Genomic DNA, 20,093 nt, shown 5'->3' with positions numbered 1-20,093 from the left:
AGCCAATATTTCATCGTTATTTAGATTATGCCTGTGTGTGTAGGAGCAAGTGATATGCATGCATCCTATGAAATCTTAAGGTATAAGTTTGCAATACATTAAGGATAGAGCAGCCAGCTTTGCTTATGTTTGTCTCAATTATAGGATCCATCCACAAATTATTTCCAGAAGTAAAAATTCAAGTCTTGACACAGATATTTCAAGTTAACTAAGTGTCACTGTATAGTAGCCTCTTCAAAATTTATCTTCACCACAACTTGAAAAAGCCCCACTCCCCTTTGGAAGATACATATTATTGCGCAGAGAAGTGAGCCAACTCAAGCAAGGGAGTCATGGCTCCTTTGGAGGAAGAGTGGTGCATCATTACTCCTGTAACAGAAGGGGAGGAGAAGCGAAACACACCATAGCACAGACACAGCTTGAGTAAAGATGCTGGAAGCCCTACTGCTTTTCCCCAGAAAGGAGGGGACTGCCAGAAGGGGCCTTGCTGGAAAGTGAAGGCCTTACTAAGTACCCCAGAGGAGGCCTACAGAGTGGCTGGGTTGGGCATAAAACTGATTAATTCATGCCTAAGTATATTTATTAGGGATGTCAGTTCAGGGCATCTGCACTTCACCCTCACTGGGCCAGCAAGGGCACTTACACCAGTCATTTTTTACTACCTCAATGGTAAGACACAAAATTAGCCAGTGTTTTATTAGTAACTATTTACTTGAAGGCAAAGAACGTCAGCCAGGTTCTCAACTGTACACTGGTGTAGCTCAGTTTACGCTGGCTGAGAATCTGGCCCTGTGTTTAGAGTTTCCTGCATGGAGTAAGATTTTACTACACGGTTAAGGGGCCAGCAGCAAAAGAGGAGGCTTTCACACCCTTAAAGAATGACGCAGGAGTTTCTACCGAGTAGTCTGATATTTGGTTCTGCAATTTTACCTTCTGTATTTCTCTAATCCATCGATTAACTCCAGACTGTAGCTGGTTGAGAAAAGTTGGGTCCTCAACCTTGTCACCGAAGTCAGTAACCTTTGGCTTTTCTCCATGCTCATAACATTGCTTGGCAACATTAGTAATAATTGGATGAATTGGCAAACTGATCTCTGGAATTTCAATATTCTGCTGCAAGTGCAGCAGTCCCATTTCAAGTTCTGCAATTTTCTTCTCAACTGATGGAGCCATTTTATCACCATCCCTGGGGGGAAAAAACATTACCAAATGAAAAGCGAGACCAACAGGCATATATGAACATAAGTGCATGTAATTTTATGTAACTTGAACTACATCTCATAAGCAATAGCCTAGCTTCAAGATCATTTTCCTATTAAAATTGTTTCAAGTCCTATTTACCTCACTCCACAATCTTTTTGATCCATTTTTCATTAGTACTGACAATTTATTATTTGCATTTAACAGAATTACCTGTCTGCTTTGCCAGACTCTCTGATATAGGACTTAAAAAAGGGAGCAACAGCATTGCTAATGAAAGAATGTAATGTTTCATAAGGAGAATCTTCACTAAGAGTAAGCACTCTCAGTTGGGAGGACACTGGTTTGTCAGCATCGATCACTGGTGTACGCTTAATGAATGCCAAACTGCGGAGCAAAGAAAAAAGTTAGTTAACCATAAGACATTTAATTCCAGAATACAGTAAATTACAGTAGCTCTAGTATAACACAAGATTAGGACATGTATATCAGACTGCACTCACCTGTTTGACTTTAGCCCATAATGAATGTCAGTATTAATGCTATAGGATATAAACTCTTTTTCCTCTTCTCCTTCATCACCCACATCCTCTGCAAACAGAGTGATATATTAAAAACCTCTAACACACACTTGAAAGCCTATGAACCCACCCCTCTCCACCCCATCTACCTCACACCTATTCGTGCAGGAGCTCTTTTGTACCCATCTCTCATCTAGGTTTGAAACTTTACACAGAGTACTGTGCGCCATACAGCTCAAGTTTTATTTTTAGGGGTTTGAGATTCTACCTATAATAACCAGATAAGATGAAAACTGGTGAAGCCTTGTTACTTAGCTTGAGAATTGTACGATCAGTATTTGATTTTTAATCAACATTTCCAAGGCAACTAAATTGAAATGATACCAACAATGATTTCATTTGTTGTCAGCAGAATTGGACAGAACATATCAAAGTATATTTTCATTTGCACTAAACCATGACTTAGAACCCAGAAACGCATGACTCCTCAAGACAGGTTTTTACGGCTTTATTACAAGCGATTGGTTACTTCTGGATCACTACTGCTCCCCTTTTTTCTAGGCTGCTTCCTGTATGAATTGCTGTAGCGAAAGCAAAATTATAAGCCAACTCCTTACATGCTGATTTCAAGAGATAAATTTGCAGAGTTTCCCCACAATACAAAGCCTGAGTTATGGCTTTTTAAAACTACACAAAGTTTTATCATTTCAGTATGCTTAAAGACCCGCAAGAACATGCCACAAGATCATCAGTTTTATTCCTTTTCATAACTTAGCCTTGATATTTTCCAAGACTTCAAATTATACTAACAAAAAAAAGGAGATTAAAAGTACAAAATGTAAGAGAGAAAACGATTGTTTCCCTAATTTAGCTAGTGAGTCACAAGGTGATGTAATCGCTGTGCATGCTGGCACTTCTGCAGTGAAACCACTGCAATGCAGCACAAAGCTGTCTCCATCTGAGGAAGACACGCCCAAGCTAGAAAAAGAACAAGAGCATTACTCTCCTGTTCTCCCAATGCCTCCAAAAGATAAACTACCAAAGTTTTATTTCGTATTACTGTAGCACCTAAAGCCCATGGACAAGTAGTAGCCCATTGTGGTAGATGCCCCTGATGTCCAGATGAAACCAACCACTTAACAGCACACAATTTATGTCTGATAAGATTAACTGGTGAATCTTTGTGATCTGAAGTCTGGCTCTCCTGAGAGTTGATAGTAGTCAGCACTGGGTGCTTTACATTTTCAAGTCAGAGTAGAAAAGTCAACACTTAACTTTGTAACAAAGCAGGAGCACTAGAACTCCACCCATTGCACTTAAAGGTATTCAACCTCCTTCCCACCGTATTAGCTGTGTAAAAGCTCTGATAATCCAGCAGCGTATTTCCAGAAGTAAGTTCTCTTACCCCAGGTGATGCTGACAGGAATCATAGCTCTAGTGAGCTTATCAGTACTATATTTCCAGCACACTTTTCCAGAATGTTTTTAATCTTTTTAAAAATTCAACATACAAGTGGTCAGGCTATTATTTTTTAGCGGCTGAAGCTGACCAAGAGTGTCCATAAAAGTCAGGCGGATCAGTTTTAAAAATATTAACAAAACCTTTTCTAGAATGTGGTATTTTAAAAGTTAGGCTATTAGTGTAGAACAGATTCCTTTTTGATGAAGTGTTTAAAACAAGATTTAAGAATTTTAGCAAAACTTCTCTCTCCATATAGAGGTGCACCTTTGTATGGTTCCTCTATACAAAGAAAGCATCTGAGGGTATGTCTACACTACAATTAATCACCGAAGCTCCCTGTACCCGAGTGAAGAGGCTGTTAATTGTGGTGCAGACAGGCTTGGGCAGACTGAGCTCTGGGACCCTCCCACATCACAGGCTGGAGCCCGAATGTCTAAGTAGCCCCTTAGCCACAGTCAGCTGGCACAGGCCAGGCGCAGGTGTCTAATTACAGTACAGACATACCTGAAGGGAACAACAGTCCTTTGCAGACCCCAAAAGATCAAATCTATTTCTGATCCAGACATTCCATATATTTCAGAAACATGCTATCCCAACTCAAAAAAAATTTCACTTTTGGCGTTTACAACACAAATGCTATCACAAAAATACTTATGCACACAAACACCCACATGCACAACATGACTTGTTGCAAGCCTGAAGTGAAAGATCAGACGGATCAAGCTCCAATTATTAAAAAAAGCTCCAGAGGAACAGCTTGCCATTTGAGTCCTCCGACCCTCCTTAAAGGGATTCTTCTGCTAGTGAAGAAAAACTAATCCTGCTGAAGACCTGTTAGAGATCTGTTTTTTTTAGGGGATGGAGGTAGGGTGAGCAGGGCCAAACAATTTTGACATTTGGCCCAAGGCACATTTGTTGGGTGACGTTTAGGTAGAGCAATATCCTCTTTTTTGAGGATTATCCTGTCAGGAGTGAGGAAATGTATCCATCACAGAAAGGAATGAAAAGGAGTACTTGTGGCACCTTAGAGACTAACCAATTTATTTGAGCATGAGCTTTCGTGAGCCACAGCTCACTTCTGTCAGAAAGGAATGAGTAATATCAAAATGTTCGCAGACTGTTCTCAGAGCACTTTCTCTTAGACGTAAGATGATGTGTACAGTAAAAATAGTCTGTGCCTGCAATATTTGAACATGCTAGGGTAGACTGGGGACCAAGTGCACCAGGGGTACATCTACACTGCAATAAAATAACTCACTGAGCAGCTGTGGCTGGTGCCCATCAGCTGATTCAGACTTGTGGGGCTTGGGCTGACGGGGCTAAAAATTGCAGTGTAGACATTAGAGGGCAGGGCATGGGTCCCAGAGTCAGGTTTCCTCCCGGAGATGAACATTTACATTGCTATTTTTAGTCCAGCAGCCCAAGCCAAATGACTTGGGCTCTGGTACTGTGCTGCAGATTTCATTACAGTGTAGACATACTAGCTGTCTCATAAATGGGGCAACTGGAGTTAGAGCACAATTGGCTCATTTTGTGTGTGTGTTTAAGGACTTTGACTTCCCACTCTCACCCCACTTCTCCACCCAAACTATTGCAAAACAGCTTTGATCAGGGACTAGACATACCAGATCACCTAACTAACTGTCAAGGAGCAATTCACCCATAAAAATGTTACTAGTTGCTGTACAAAGGGGAAGGCAGAAACACAATGCAAATACCTAACATAGAAAAGTACCCAGCCAGGTTTTGAAATAATGATTCCATTTTAACTGAATGTGACTGGTGTTAATATATCTCGGTTGCTAAGCATTCTTGCCTCTAGGGCTAGGCCATAAAATAACAATCCAAGCCATTCAACAGCACTGGCTCATACCCACTGTTTTTACTGCACTGCAGTACTTTGCAACACTGTGGCAGGTACAGGCCTTCAAATGAAATTACTGGGAGATTCCTTCTGCCTGCATCTGTGAACTAGCCACATAGAAACAAATGATCCTTTGATACTTCTCAAATTGACCAAGGAAAAATCCTAACATCATGCCCTTACCTTTTCAAGTCAGGTACCAACAGGGAAGTCTATGTTAAGGTACAACGGCTGTTATATTTACTTACATAAGACCTTTCAGCCAGCATCTACATCTTAGTTTATAAAGACTCTTTTTTTTTTTTTTTGGGGGGGGGGGGGAGAAATGGGGACATGTGGCCCAACACAGCAATAAAGTCAGATGCTGTTGTGAAGATCCAAGTTCAAGGCTTCCAAGCACTCCAGTGCCGCAAAGCCAAGATAGAAACTTGACAAAACAATAAATGCACAGCTCATGGGAACGTTTTATCATCTTGACTTTGATTTCAGCCACAGCTCTTCTAAGGCAGTGTCCACACATGTCTTTTTTCAAAGACCAGTGTTGATTTCTTAAGCTCCGTAATTTAAAACTGAAGCACCAGTTTCTGGCTATTTTTTCTTCCCACAGCATAGACACGTTAATAGCCCCTCTATATAAGTTTTGGGTTAGCTTTCAGGACCAAGGCTATGGTACATTCCCTCCCTGTGGGAATGGACAGGGTGTTGCTGGGTGGGTTACAGCATCTCTTCTCTCTGTTCCAATACAGAAGGTTACAGGGAGAGCCAGTTCCACCCCTGGGGGGGAAATCAGTTAGGGAACTGTTGATGGGGCGGTCTCCCTTCTTCCAATAGGGGGTTACAGGGTGCACCACACTGTGCATGTGGGGGGCGGGGTGGGGATATAGGAGGATCACAGACCCACCCCTCACTCCTTGCGTGTGAGCGTGGTGAGTATACGGGGGGAGGCCAGAGGCCCGCCCAGCCCAGTCACACGAAGTGGGGGAAGAACAGTCGCCGCAACGCACAAAGCGGCGGCTGCCGCCATCTTGACAGCTGCCATCTGCAGCGGAGGGAGGCTCCCCCCACCCCCACCTCCCCGCCCGGCTCTCCCCACCGCAGCGGCTCGGCGCCCGGCCCGGCCCGGCTCTCACCCTTGAGCGTGGAGCGCTCCACCAGCACGGTGTGCACCTGCGGGTCGGAGAGGAACTTGCGCATCTGCTCCAGGGCGCCCTTCTCCTCCATCGCCGCCTCTAGCGCGGCCGGGGCCTCGCCGCCGTCCTCCAGCAGCAGCGGCACCAGCTTGCGCAGGTGCTTCTGCAGCACCGAGACGTCGGCCACATTCTGCACCGCCGAGCCCGGCACGTCCAGGCCGCCCTCCTCGCCGCCCCCGCCGCCGCCTGCGTCCGACATACTGAGACAGCCAGACACAACTCAGAGCCTGCTTCGGCTGCTGAGCCGCCGCCTAGTACTACTGAGCCGGCCGCACCCACCACCCCGCCCAGTAATCAGCTCCCGCCCCCGCCGCGGGGCGGCCTGGGAAGTGTAGTCCGCACAGCCCGGATGGGCGACAGAGCCGAAGAGCATGACTACAAATCCCAGCATGCACATTTGAACGGGGGCGGGGCGACTCTGCGACCCAGAGCATCCTGGAGCTGTCATTCACTGAGGTCACCCCCCTGGCGAGAAAGGCGGCCAACAAAGGCGACAAATCCCGCTTTGCCTTGGGCAGGCAGATCCGAGACGGTGCGGACCACATGCATGCTGGGGAATGTAGTTCCTACCGTCCCGCTCGCTCGTCGCGACGTCAAGAGGGAAAACTATAAGTTCCATAATGCACCGGGACAGATCCGGCCTTCACAAGGGCAGCCTGGGAGCTGAAGTTCACTGGGCGGGACGGGGGCAAGGCCGGTGGCGCGGCTAGCGGGAGGAATGACTCGAAGCTCCAGGCTCCGCCGTTCGTCTCGCGACTGCGTTAGAAAGCGTTTCCTCAGACGCTGCAGCGGGGGAGGGGCAGGGGATCATTGCTCAGGCCAGTGCGGTGTTTCTGCTTCAGAAAAGTCAAAGGACGGGACAAGCAGCCCTTCCCTCCCCTCCCCCCGGGTGACTGCAGTCTCGGTCGGTGTGTGTTATTATTGCTATCTGCACTGCACCAGCTCCGTTCACAGAGCCTCCCAGCCGCGGCCGGGCGCCAGGCTCCCTGGGCATGGCTGGGCAGCCGCGGGCCGTGGGGTGCGCGAAGGGGAGCACGTGCCAGGAGCCCCGGTAACTCCCAAGCGCGCCCGCACGGCAGATGTTCGCAGGACTGTGCGTGGCGGCCCTTTCTGAACCTTGCCCCCTTGCATGGAGCAGACCTCTCCTGGCCACAGCCTGTGCGCCTGCTCACCTAAGGCAAGTAGCATGTTTCTGAAAAACACGCGAGTGCAATGCCACCTTTTTCATGCCGGTCCTAATAGTGGCCGGAGACTCGAATTTGCAGCCGAGCTGATGGGGGAGGGGGGTCTTGTAAGGCTGGGTGGCTCTGCCCGTTCTTGCTGATTTGAATGGGAACTCTTGCCGTTTACATTTTAAGGTTTATAGTTTTATTTGATCTTGACAGTAGTAACCAAGCCGCTGTAACCTGCAGTTGCCAGGGTAATCACGAGTGGGGGGGGGGAGTCGTATCCTGCCATCAGGCCCATGTGGGCGAACCTTGTGACCATTGACTCCAGCGGGGTATCATGTGGGTAAAAAGGTACATCCCTTCTGATCCTATTGCAGCACATGGCAGGTTGGGCTAAATTCCACTCTCCCTTATGCTGATGTAACAGGGCAGAACGGCCCTTTATGTAATTGTTCCAGAGAGGGGAAAAAAAACAGTTAAAAAATTTCGTATGTAAAAAAAAAAGCCAAATTAGGGGACAGTAAAAATAGAATTTATAAAATGAATATATAAAAATGACAAATACTGAATATTCACTAGATTAGAAAAGAGCTAGGCTAATGACCAAATTAAATGACATGATGTGGGCTGACTTGGACCCCACTCCAGTAATCTGTATCAGCACAGGAGTCTGCACGTACAAGTCAATCAGATGGTAAGATCCACATCCTGGTCCCACACTGCAGTTTAGAACTCCCACATGTACTTTACACTCATCAGATTAGTCCTAATTGTGTTTTTAACTGGGCCATTTAAATAAACAACACTTTTGTTAGATATAGGCTTTGCACAATTTAATGAGTCCAACACCTCAAGAGTTAATTCTCTTTTATTCAACAATTCATAGATTGTAAAGCCAGAAAGGACCACACTGATTATCTAATCTGATCTCCTGTATAACACAGACCATAGAACTTCCCAAAAAATAATTTCTGTTTGAACTAGAGTATATATTATAGAAAAAAAAATTAATCTTAAAAAAAACCCCCATGCACATGGACTGACAGTTTTTCAAAGTGTGTGGTATATCCCCCACCAGGCAATCTCTGAATTAGGTCATGTCAACACTACCACTTATGTCAGGAAAACTTATGTTGCTCGGGGGTGTGAAAAAACATCCTCCTCAGCACATTATGATGGCCAGAGAGCTTCTCCCAGTGACATGGCTATCGCTGCTCGTTGGGTGTTGTTTAATTATGTTGATGGAAGAGCCTTCTCCTGTCCGCATAGAGCAGCTACATGAGAGATCTTACAGGAGCGTAGCTACAGCTACGTGGTTATAAGGTCTCTAGTGTAGACATAGCCTTATTTTCCAGAATCTCACGTTATTTTCTGAAAAAGTCTCTAGCTGCCATGGTTGTGAGGAAAACCTTTAAAATGTGAGGGGAGCGTAGCTGATACAGCAATGTCTGCCTGAGTTTGTAGAAGAATAGTTTTGAGGTTGGACCTGCCCCATTCATAATAATGGGTGCTGCTAATCCAGATGTCAACATTGCTAACAATTATTAAGTTCACTGCTTATCAAAACACAAAGGAGGGGACATTTCATGTTACAAAGATCTACACAAGCATCTCGCAAAGTGGAGAGGGGATGGTGAAGAAGGTGTGAAGGCAACTTCCTCGTTCTCTGTATGTATATATCTTCTTACTATATGTTCCATTCTATGCATCCGATGAAATGGGCTGTAGCCCATGAAAGCTTATGCTCTAATAAATTTGTTAGTCTCCAAGGTGCCACAAGTACTCCTGTTCTTTTTGCAGATACAGACTAACACGGCTGTTACTCTGAAACCTGTCATGATGGAAGATGTATAAATAGAGATGTGTAAAGCTTTAACACCACATGGTGGAGCTGTAGGGACCGTCTCATTTTTCTGAAAGGATGTTCAGCTTTGAAAAATGTGTGAAATGCTGTATTAACTGGAACATCAGCTACCTACTAGAAACAGAAAAGTTTAATTATATTTTTTTTTATTATAAAATGTTGTTGCAACTAACATTCTAGCTTGCACTTATATTAAGTTAATCTGCAAAAGGCACTGCAGAGAGGAGAGAACTAAATCAGAGCGACAGTACACTGGAAACTGGCTAGATGGAGCTCTTGATCTCCTATTTTTTGTTTAATAAACATGCATTAAGAAACTACAGGTGGTGCTTTGGGACTGTGAAATATAGAATACTATTTTACTGCAGCTGTTTTTATAAACATGACATCCTTATACAGTATCTGAAACCCAAACTTTGGCACTACAAGAACCCGAAAGTGACTATGAATGACAGTGAAAACACTTAAATTATTTTCATTATTCCAGCTGAGGGAAATGCTGAGAGTACAGAGGAGAAATAGTGCTAAGTAAATTAGCTTTTAAAACTTTTTTCCCTTTGTAATAATTAAAGGTGTGCTATGTACATGTTTGTTTGCACATATGATTAAGCTGATAGTGCCTCTTTAAGGCTTCCTTTGTGGTTGGTAGTTGCAGAGTGGAATCCAAACTATGACCAAGACAACAATTATTGATTTAACAGCTACTGCCCATGGCAGTGTGTTGTAGAATGAAAATATCTATATGCTTTCCTTACTGACTCAGCAGATAATTTTGCAATACTCAGATCCTCTCTTAACCCGACCTTTTACTTGTTCTCTCTTGTGCCATCTCTGTATTTAAGACATACTCTGGAAGCCCTTAAATACCTTGGGTGCAGGGTATGTGCCTTTTTGTGTCTGTAAATCTCTATGCATGCTTATAGTATTACAGAAATAATTGAAATATTTTGAGTGAAAGCATCAATAGAACTAGGTAAGAGATTTTGCTGAATTTCTGTATGATGTCCCTGAAATTAAACAGAAATTCATATTATCCGTGAGATACCTTCACAATGTTTTGTTTTAAAAATATAAATTTCTTTTTTTTAGAAATTGCTTTTCTGGCAGAAATCAGAATAATTTTCTGCAGTTTTTGCCAAATTTTCCTCTCTCTGCACCAATCATTTTTTGGATATGGATTATTTTTTGCATCACTAAAGAATATGTTGTGTTGCAAAGTATGGCAGTTCTTGTACTTTTCCTTCAACATAATGAAAATAGTCCTAAGCCCTATGGGTATAACAATGTTGTTCCTATGCAAAGGAAAATACAGCCCTGTATCATTCTGTGCTCTTAAAATAAGAGTTTTGTAAAGCCAGTACAGATCTAATTTTCTTCTCCCATCACAATTAGTCTTAAAGCCACTTCAAATCATTTGTTGCTTTGAAAAATTTAGATGTGAATTCCCCTTCATAAAGAAATAGCCCTGCCTGAAAAATCAAGCAAATCCTTTCCTGCCACTGGTGGTGGAAAGAAATGGTATGCATTGTGTGTGCTCTCCCCTGCTAACTTTACTCAGCTTACTCATGCAGGTAGTCCAAGTAAAGTAATCAACACTGAGTTACAGTTGTAATGTCGGGTTTTCTGGAAGCTCTCAGGATAGATTTGAGATGTGTCTAGTCTTTGTTGTGTAGCATGTGTTGAGCCTTTTCAGAATAAGCACAAGATCAAGTAACTGTAGTTGACTTAAATGAGTCAGTCGTATCCTGTATTGGGAGAATTGGGACTGACATTTTAAATTGGTTTTAACATCTCTGCCATTTTTATGCTGCAGTCTTGTCATACTGCTATGTTTTAAGCAGGACTGGTGTCAAAGAATAGCTTACTCAACCGTTTTGGAAAAATTCTGGCTCTGATTTAAAAGAAAAAAAATTGAGTGTCTCAAATGTTCTTGTCCAGAAAAGGCCACATTCAGATACAGACCATATAGCTGCAGGCTCAGGAATACATGGTGGTGGGGTTTGGTGTTTTTGTACAGTTCATGTTTTGCTGATTGAAAACCGGGATGTAATTTTCATAATAAAATGAAAATGCCAAAATTCACAATTCTGATGAAAAGTTTTATTGAAATTACAAATTTTTGATTTTTTTTAACCAGCTCTAATGCTGTTATTTATGTTCCTAGCCCCTATTTACATATTAACATCGCTGAGTATTATTTAAATGCTTAAAATGATGTGACTCACTTCACATCTCCCCATATATCTCATGCTCCACGTCCACCTCCTTGCACTGGTTTTTCCTTTCCAGCCCCAGGCTCACAGGTCATGTTTTGCCATCACATTTTAACAGAATAGCTTTTCTTCCTTACTGGTGGGCTGCTGGTGGGCTTCCTTACTGGTGGGCTCCCCACACCAGCTCTGCTCTCTGGTTTTATCCCTGCCTCTGCTCTACCTGGCTGTATTCTGTGGGTGCCTGGGCTGCTCCTGTCTCCCACTTGACTGGGTCCCACGGTTTGCTGCTCCTCCTGCCCATAAAGACAGTGGGTCTCTACATAGGCAGAACAGTCCACCTGCACGGATCAGATTATTGTATTAACCTTCAATGTGTTTAGCTGAAAACAAGGGTGTGTGTAACATGTTGATTTTACTAGTTCTAATTTGACATCCATTGTTCAGTTATAGCTCTTGAGCCATCTTCTCCAAGCATTTATTGTCCAATTCTTCTGTAGAGGCACTTTTTGTTGTATCAGCTTCTCACTGAGGGTTTTCAAAGCATTCAAAGAGACATGTAATTATTCAATTCTATAACATTGAGGGCAGAAGAGAAGGGGAAGAGAGACAAAAAAGCAGGGAGGAAGGAAGAAAAAGCAGGAGCGAAAGATAGGAAATAAGAAATTCAGGTATTGGCAGATATGTAAACATTGTTCAGTACAAATCCCAAATGGAAGTCCTTTGCTGACAGAAATTGAATGATTGGAAATGGTATTAAAGGCAAAAAGTCATAAGTTTTCTCTACTTGTACTTTTTAAACACTTTGAATAGTCTCTTTGAGGCTGGAGATAGGCATCCATGTTAAATGAGAAGCCTTTTCCTAAGCCCTGAGCTGTGTGTGGCTATTTCGTGGATAGAGCTTCTACCACTAAAACCCAATCTGAATAAAAGTACACTTGATGTTCCTATAAATATACCCCCTCAAGTTGCCTTGTCTTCACTGGAAAAAAAGGGGGGATTCTTAACTCAAGATAAGTCCTAGGGAAGCCAAGGCCTTTCTCACATAAGAATTGCAGTAGGTTGTTGAAACCAGCTGTCCGGAAGGCAAGATAGCTAGCACTGTTATAGAGCCCTGCATAGGACTTTTTAAAATCTCGCAGCAGGACTTGCAGGATCCCAGTCTCACTGCAGGGCTCTACTATGTTATACAACATTTACCTGTAAAGATGAGAATCTGAACACCACTCACAACAGGTGTGTTTGGAGTGGCACAGATGTGCTTACTTAGGCTTTGAATTATTAGATTTAAACAAGCAAATACTAGTAACTAAATTTTTCTCCACCCAAAAGCCAAAAAAAGAAGAGTTTCTGTCTTTATTGAATCTACTCAGAAATTATTTAACTTCTACTTCCCTCAGCATGCTAATCTCACATCCAGTGGCCCTGTGGATGAGGGGAAAGCGGTGAACGTGTTGTTCCTTAACTTTAGAAAAGCTTTTGATACGGTCTCCCACATTATTCTTGCCAGCAAGTTAAAGAAGTATGAGCTGGATGAATAGACTATAAGGTGGAAAGAAAGTTGGCTAGATTGTCGGGCTCAATAGGTAGTGATCAATGGCTCCATGTCTAGTTGGCAGCCGCTATCAAGTGGAGTGCCCCAAGGGTCGGTCCTCGGGCTGGTTTTGTTCAGTATCTTCATAAATGATCTGGAGGATGGTATGGATTGCACCCCCAGCAAGTTTGCAGATGACACTAAACTGGGAGGAGAGGTAGATACCTGGAGGGTAGGGACAGGATACAGAGGGACCTAGACAAATTAGAGGATTGGGCCAAAAGAAATCTGATGAGGTTCAACAAGGACAAGTGTAGAGTCCTGCACTTAAGACAGAAGAATCCCATGCACCGCTACAGACTAGGGACCGAATGGCTCGGCAGCAGTTCTGCAGAAAAGGACCTAGGTGTTACAGTGGACGAGAAGCTGGATATGAGTCAACAGTGTGCCCTTGTTGCCAAGAAGACCAATGGCATTTTGGGATGTGTGCGTAGGGGCATTGCCAACAGATCGAGGGACGTGATCTTTCCCCTCTATTCGACATTGGTGAGGCCTCATTTGGAGTAGTGTGTCCAGTTTTGGGCCCCACACTACAAGAAGGATGTGGAAAAATTGGAAAACTTCCAGCGGAGGGCAACAAAAATGATTAGGGGACTGGAACACATGACTTATGAGGAGAGGCTGAGGGAACTGGGATTGTTTAGTCTGCGGAAGAGAAGAATGAGGGGGGATTTGATAGCTGCTTTCAACTACCTGAAAGGGGGTGTCAAGGTTCCTCCCCCACTCTGAACTCTAGGGTACAGATGTGGGGACCTGCATGAAAAACCTCCTAAGCTTATCTTTACCAGCTTAGGTCAAAACTTCCCCAAGGTACAAAATATTCCACCCTTTGTCCTTGGATTGGCCGCTACCACCACCAAACTAATACTGGTTACTGGGGAAGAGCTGTTTGGACGCGTCTTTCCCCCCAAAATACTTCCCAAAACCTTGCACCCCACTTCCTGGACAAGGTTTGGTAAAAAGCCTCACCAATTTGCCTAGGTGACTATAGACCTTGGATCTTAAGAACAATGAACAATCCTCCCAACACTTGCACCCCTCCCTTTCCTGGGAAATGTTGGATAAAAAGCCTCACCAATTTGCATAGGTGACCACAGACCCAAACCCTTGGATCTGAGAACAATGAAAAAGCATTCAGTTTTCTTACAAGAAGACTTTTAATAAAAATAGAAGTAAGTAGATATAAAGAAATCCCCCCTGTAAAATCAGGATGGTAGATATCTTACAGGGTAGTTAGATTCAAAAACACAGAGAACCCCTCTAGGCAAAACCTTAAGTTACAAAAAAGATACACAGACAGAAATAGTTATTCTATTCAGCACAATTCTTTTCTCAGCCATTTAAAGAAATCATAATCTAACACATACCTAGCTAGATTACTTACTAAAAGTTCTAAGACTCCATTCCTGGTCTATCCCCAGCAGAAACCAGCATATAGACAGACACACAGACCCTTTGTTTCTCTCCCTCCTCCCAGCTTTTGAAAGTATCTTCTCCTCATTGGTCATTTTGGTCAGGTGCCAGCAAGGTTACCTTTAGCTTCTTAACCCTTTACAGGTGAGAGGAGCTTTCCCCTGGCCAGGAGGGATTTCAAAGGGGTTTACCCTTCCCTTTATATTTATGACAGGGGGTTCCAAAGAGGATGGATCTAGACTGTTCTCAGTGGTAGCTGATGACAGAACAAGGAGTAATGGTCTCAAGTTGCAGTGGGGGCGGTTTAGGTTGGATATTACGAAAGACTTTTTCACTAGGAGGGTGGTGAAGCACTGGAAGGCATTACCTAGGGAGGTGGTGGAATCTCCTTCCTTAGAGGTTTTTAAGGTCAGGCTTGACAAAGCCCTGGCTGGGATGATTTAATTGGGGATTGGTCCTGCTTTGAGCAGGGGGTTGGACTAGATGACCTCCTGAGGTCCTTTCCAACCCTGATATTCTATGATTAAGGGGATTGGTTCTTTCCTGGCGTGTTTGTAGTGGCGATAACTTAGTTATCAGCTGAGGTGTAGGGAGGAGGGCCCAAAATATGGTTCCCCTTATTCAGGTAGGAAGCATTCACCTGTCATTCTTTGAATACTGATATGAAACAGCTCCATTAGACTAGTAGTTGGGGCTAAAATTTTCAGAAGTGCCTCAGTGATTAGGTAGCCTAAGGATAACATTTTCAAAAATAGCTAAATGATTTAAGTGCCTAAATCACTTTTGAAAATGACTTGTTTTTGAAAATTTCCCTTCGTCCAATTTCACCTGCAATACAAAGAGGATTATTATTGTATATTACACGCAACAAGTAGTTACAACTTACAGAAATATCTATTATGCTCTTAAATTTTTCTTGGAGAAGTATACAGTATGATATAAATCAGCTATGTTATGAAATGTTAATATTTTTGAACTTCTGTCATTACATTTCTAAAAAAAATAACTGCAGTTAAAGGTGTTTGATGCTTCATACAACAAATTAAGTTGATAACAAGAAAAATACTTGGAGATTAATAGCGTTAATCAAAATTCTTAGAAGTTACATTATTTTAAGCCTTAATATAATGGATTGTAGATAGTGTTTACTAAACTGTATTCTAGCAAAAGTATATGTGAGAGGATTCATTTTGGACTCTGAACATGAATGAAACTCTGTGTTGGATGCCAAGTATCCGTGTTGTGGCATTTTACATGATAACTTCTGCACACATCACCTTAACTGTCAATAGAAAGCCTTTGAATACCAGACATGTAGTTGATGAAACAGCAAAAGTGACCTAGCATATAAATCTTTTCATGTCTGGGTCTCCTTGGATCCATCTTTCAAAAACTGGTTATCTTTTAGTTTCCCCTAGGATTTTCTTAAGAGGTGTGGTTTCTTTCAGTTCAAGCAAATCCTACACTATGCTTTGTTTCATGTTTGCCCAAATGCAACCTAGACTGAATTCCTTCATAGTCTAGGAAGATACTCACTGAGGAATGTTGATGTAGGTTGTGGGGTTTGTTTTTTTTACTTTTTTACCCATGGTGTTAGCCTTTATATAGTATGCAGATTAAAAGCCCTTTGATAAAAGTGTTTAGAGCTACAGCTAACTGAAATGGAAAGCCAATATTAATAAGGGCGATGGCTGATTTAAGTGATTTCTAATACAAGCTTGAATGTCAGTTGGTGACAAACAGTAAGAGAACTATTTGGAGCTCAATTAACTTGAGAGTAAGTAAGCCTTTAGAAACCTTTGTGAAATCTTCAGAAGGATAGTTTTAGAAGGCAGAATATTCAGAATTAGATTAACTGAAATAAACAGCATTTCATACCACAATAAAGCAATGACTAGAATGTGAACCCCAGTGTTATGCTGGGTGGAGTTAAATGCAATAGCAGCTGGCAGTCAAAATAACTGGGGTAGCATGGGGGAAAGAAGGTGAAAAAGGAGTTGCAGGTAGAAAGCTACTTCTCCTCTCCCCTGCAAATTGATTATGAGCATTAATCTTAAGAATTTATTCCCAGAACCTACCTGTTGCACCAGGTCTATTCAACAGGAGGGTGGAGGATAGTATTTGTGTGAATGCAGAGGAATGCAGGAACTGGGTTCTGCCTGAGCAGGAATGAGGTGGAATTTTGGGGTGGGAAATGTAAAAGGGAACATGGAGGACAGAAGACATTTATTGTTTTGTGTTGTTGTGGGGTAACAAAGCAGCTGTAAATCCAGTTTAACAGGCCAGTATACTTGGCCTGCTTTGTACTGGTGAATCTGACCATAAAATTTAAAATAAAGAGACAGTGGAGGTTGATCCTACATATCTTTCATCATTAGAAATATCATCACTTGGTAATATTCTTAATAAAAATCTTGATTAGTCCAGATAGCCCAGTGTGGCCATTGTGGGGGACCATACAGGCACGGAAGTAGTATCCAAGGTTGTTACCACCACCTGTGATGTCTTCCCCCAAATTCCCCTCTCTTTCACTCTGTGGATATCAAAAAATAGGTTCCTGCATTTATGGGTAGGAGAACCCTGCACTGATTGAAAAGACTGAAGGGAGGTCCCTGTTCTCCTCCTCATCCTGTGGAGAAGCCCTAGCTGAAAATGGTGGTGAATTGGGCTGTACCAGGGATGGAAGTCCAGTGACCAAGTGGGTCTCAATACTGAGAGGTGCTCAATCCCTATAAGCAGTGGAGACTCTGGTTCATCTGCCACAGATAAATCTTTCAAGAACCTAAATTCTTGTGGTACCATATGGAGTGGCAGTACTAACATAACAGTTTGCTTGTTTGTAGAATTAGATGGTAGCTAAGATTTTGAGCACTCCAAGGTGGGCCCCAACAGATGCAGACGCTTAGCCTTGTACAGTACCGAGGAACTTGTATGTACTTCTTCCTACTTATCAGGTCAGATCTATTCCCTCAGCTTTGAATCCTCACCCATTCTGCTCCTGCCAGCTGCCAAGCCCTCCTCAAATCTTCCAAGTCCATAAAACCCATCCATCCCCACGCATAGAACCATTTCCCTTCCTACCACCTGCTGCAGGGAAAGGCTCTGGAAGCTCCCCAGTTAGTGGCAGGAGACTAGCAGTTTGAGCCTTATCAGGACTGCCTGGGAGCAGTAGATGGTACTGTACTATGCAATATATTAGTTTCACTAAACCAGTGGTTTTCAAACTTTTTTTCTGGCAACCCAGTTGAAGAAAATTGATGATGCCCACGACCCAACGGAGCCGGGGATGAGGGGTTTGGGGTGTGCAAGGGGCTCAGGGCTGGGGCAGGGGTTTGGGTGTAGGAGCGGGGCAGGGCTCAGGAGTGCAGGCAGTCAAAATTCCAAAAGGTGAGATGTCCTCTGCAATATTAAATTTGGCTTGTTCCACTATGTGCATACTTTATGGCCTGCATTAACTTAGGTAGTGATGGTGATTTACATGTAACAAGGCAAACAAGAAAAAAAAATACATGGAAAATAGAGCTGAAATTTAAAAAGGCACCTTCAAGCTAAGATTATTTTGAGAAAATATTTTAATAACTAAAATGAAACCAAATGAGAGGGTAAGGGGAATTAGAATGAAAAATGGAACTCAGCATATTATATTATATTTAGGACTGCCAATTAATTGCAGTTAATTCACCCGATTAAAAAAAAATAATCGTGATAAAAATAATTCTGATTAATTGCAGTTTTAAGTGCACTGTTACATAGAATACCAGCAGAAATTTTACATATTTTTAGATTTTTCTACATTTGCAAATATATTGATTTCAATTACAACACGATGTACAGTGCCTACTTTTTTATTACAAATATTTGCTCTGTAAAAACTATAAACAAAAGAAATGTATTTTTAATTCACCTCATACAAGTTCTGTAGTACAATCTCTTTATTGTGAAAGCGCAACTTACAAATGTAGATTTTTTGTTACACAAGTGTACTCAAAAACCAAACAATGTAAAACTTTAGAGCCTACAAGTCCACTCAATCCTACTTCTTGTTCAGGCAATCACTAAGATAAACAAGTTTGTTTACATTTATGGGATATGCTGCTGCCCGCTTCTTATTTGCAAAGTCACCTGAAAGTGAGCACTTTTGTAGCTGGCATTGCAAGGTATTATGTGCCAGATATGCTAAACTTCAGTGCTTCAGCCACCATTCCAGAAGACATGCTTCCATGCTGATGATGCTCATTAAAAAAATACATTAATTAAATTTGTGACTGAACTCCTTGGGGGAGAATTGTATGTCTCCCCTGCTTTGTGTTTTACCCATATTCTGCCATGTATTTCATTTTATAGCAGTCTCGGATGATGACTCAGCATACGTTGTTTGTTTTAAGAACCTTTCACTGCAGATGAGACAAAATGCAAAGAAGGTACCAGTGTGAGATTTCTAAAGATAGCTACAGCACTCGACCCAAGATTTATGAACCTGAAGTGCCTTCCAAAATCTGAGAGGGTCGAGGTCTTAAAAGAGCAACACTCCATGCAGAAACTACAGAATCCGAAACACCAAAAAAGAAAATCAACCATCTGCTGTGGCATCTGACTCAGATGATGAAAATGAACATGTGTTGGTCCGGACTGCTTTGAATCATTAATAAGCAGAACCCATCATCAGCATGGACACATGTCCCCTGGAATGGTGGTTGAAGTATGAAGGGACATATGAATCTTTACCGCATCTGGCATGTAAATATCTTGTGATGCCGGCTACAACAGTGCCATGCGAACACCTGTTCTCACTTTCAGGTGACATTGTAAACAAGAAGCGGGCAGCATTATCTCCTGCAAATGTAAACAAACTTGTTTGTCTGAGCGATTGGCTGAACGAGAAGTAGGACTGAGCGGACTTGTAGGATGTAAAGTTTTACTTTGTTTGAATGCAGTTTTTTTTGTACATAATTCTACATTTGTAAGTTCAGCTTTCATTATAAAGAAATTGCATTATAGTATTTGCATTAGGTGAACTGAAAAATACTACACCTCTACCCCAACATAACGCAGTCCGATATAACGCGAAATCAGCTATAACATGGTAAAGCAGCACTCTGGGGAGTGAGGCTGCTTTACCTTGTTATATCCGAATTTGTGTTACCACAAGCGGTTCCTCTGCGCCTCCCCCACCCCAGCTCACCTCCGCTCAACCTCTGCCTCCTCCCACGAGCGCTCTACCGCTCCGCTTCTCCCCCTTCCCTCCCAGGCTTGCCGCGCCAAACAGCTGATTCGCGGCAAGCCTTGGAGGGAGAGAAGCAGAGCAGCGGCAGCATGCTCAGGGGAGGAGGCGGAGGCAGAATGGAGGTGAGCTGGGGCAGGGAGCTATTCCTCTCCCTAACCCGATATAACACGATCTCACCTATACGATGGTAAGATTTCAGTTCCCAAGGACCGCGTTATATCAGGGTAGAGGTGTATTTCTTTTGTTTCTTTTATACAGTGCAAATATTTGTAATAAAAAATAAATGTAAAGTGAGCACTGTACCCTTTGTAGTCTGTATTGTAATTGAAATAATTGAAAATGTAGAAAATATCCAAAAATATTTAAATAAATGGTATTTTATT

At 42.6% G+C, this 20,093-nt stretch overlaps 2 protein-coding genes across 3 annotated transcripts in view; one reads left to right on the top strand and one right to left on the bottom strand.

Moving 5' to 3' along the window:
* DYNC1H1 (dynein cytoplasmic 1 heavy chain 1) overlaps window positions 1–6,435 on the bottom strand; it is a 69,844-nt gene extending 63,409 nt beyond the window's left edge. Inside the window, 4 exon segments of the mRNA XM_077819377.1 lie at window positions 931–1,186; window positions 1,414–1,587; window positions 1,704–1,791; window positions 6,177–6,435. Coding sequence (XP_077675503.1) covers window positions 931–1,186; window positions 1,414–1,587; window positions 1,704–1,791; window positions 6,177–6,435 — 777 coding nt within the window.
* A 484-nt stretch (window positions 6,436–6,919) lies between these two features.
* LOC144266145 (uncharacterized) overlaps window positions 6,920–20,093 on the top strand; it is a 73,303-nt gene continuing 60,129 nt past the window's right edge. For both annotated transcript variants that reach the window (XM_077819375.1, XM_077819376.1), the window contains exon 1: window positions 6,920–7,413. The gene's annotated coding sequence lies outside the window, so the exon portion shown is untranslated. The remainder of the gene's footprint in view (window positions 7,414–20,093) is intronic.

The sequence above is a fragment of the Eretmochelys imbricata genome, chromosome 6, assembly GCF_965152235.1.
Source record: "Eretmochelys imbricata isolate rEreImb1 chromosome 6, rEreImb1.hap1, whole genome shotgun sequence".
NCBI lineage: Eukaryota > Metazoa > Chordata > Testudines > Cheloniidae > Eretmochelys > Eretmochelys imbricata.
Note: the sequence above shows the minus strand (reverse complement) of the source record. Positions and strands in the feature narration are given on the sequence as shown.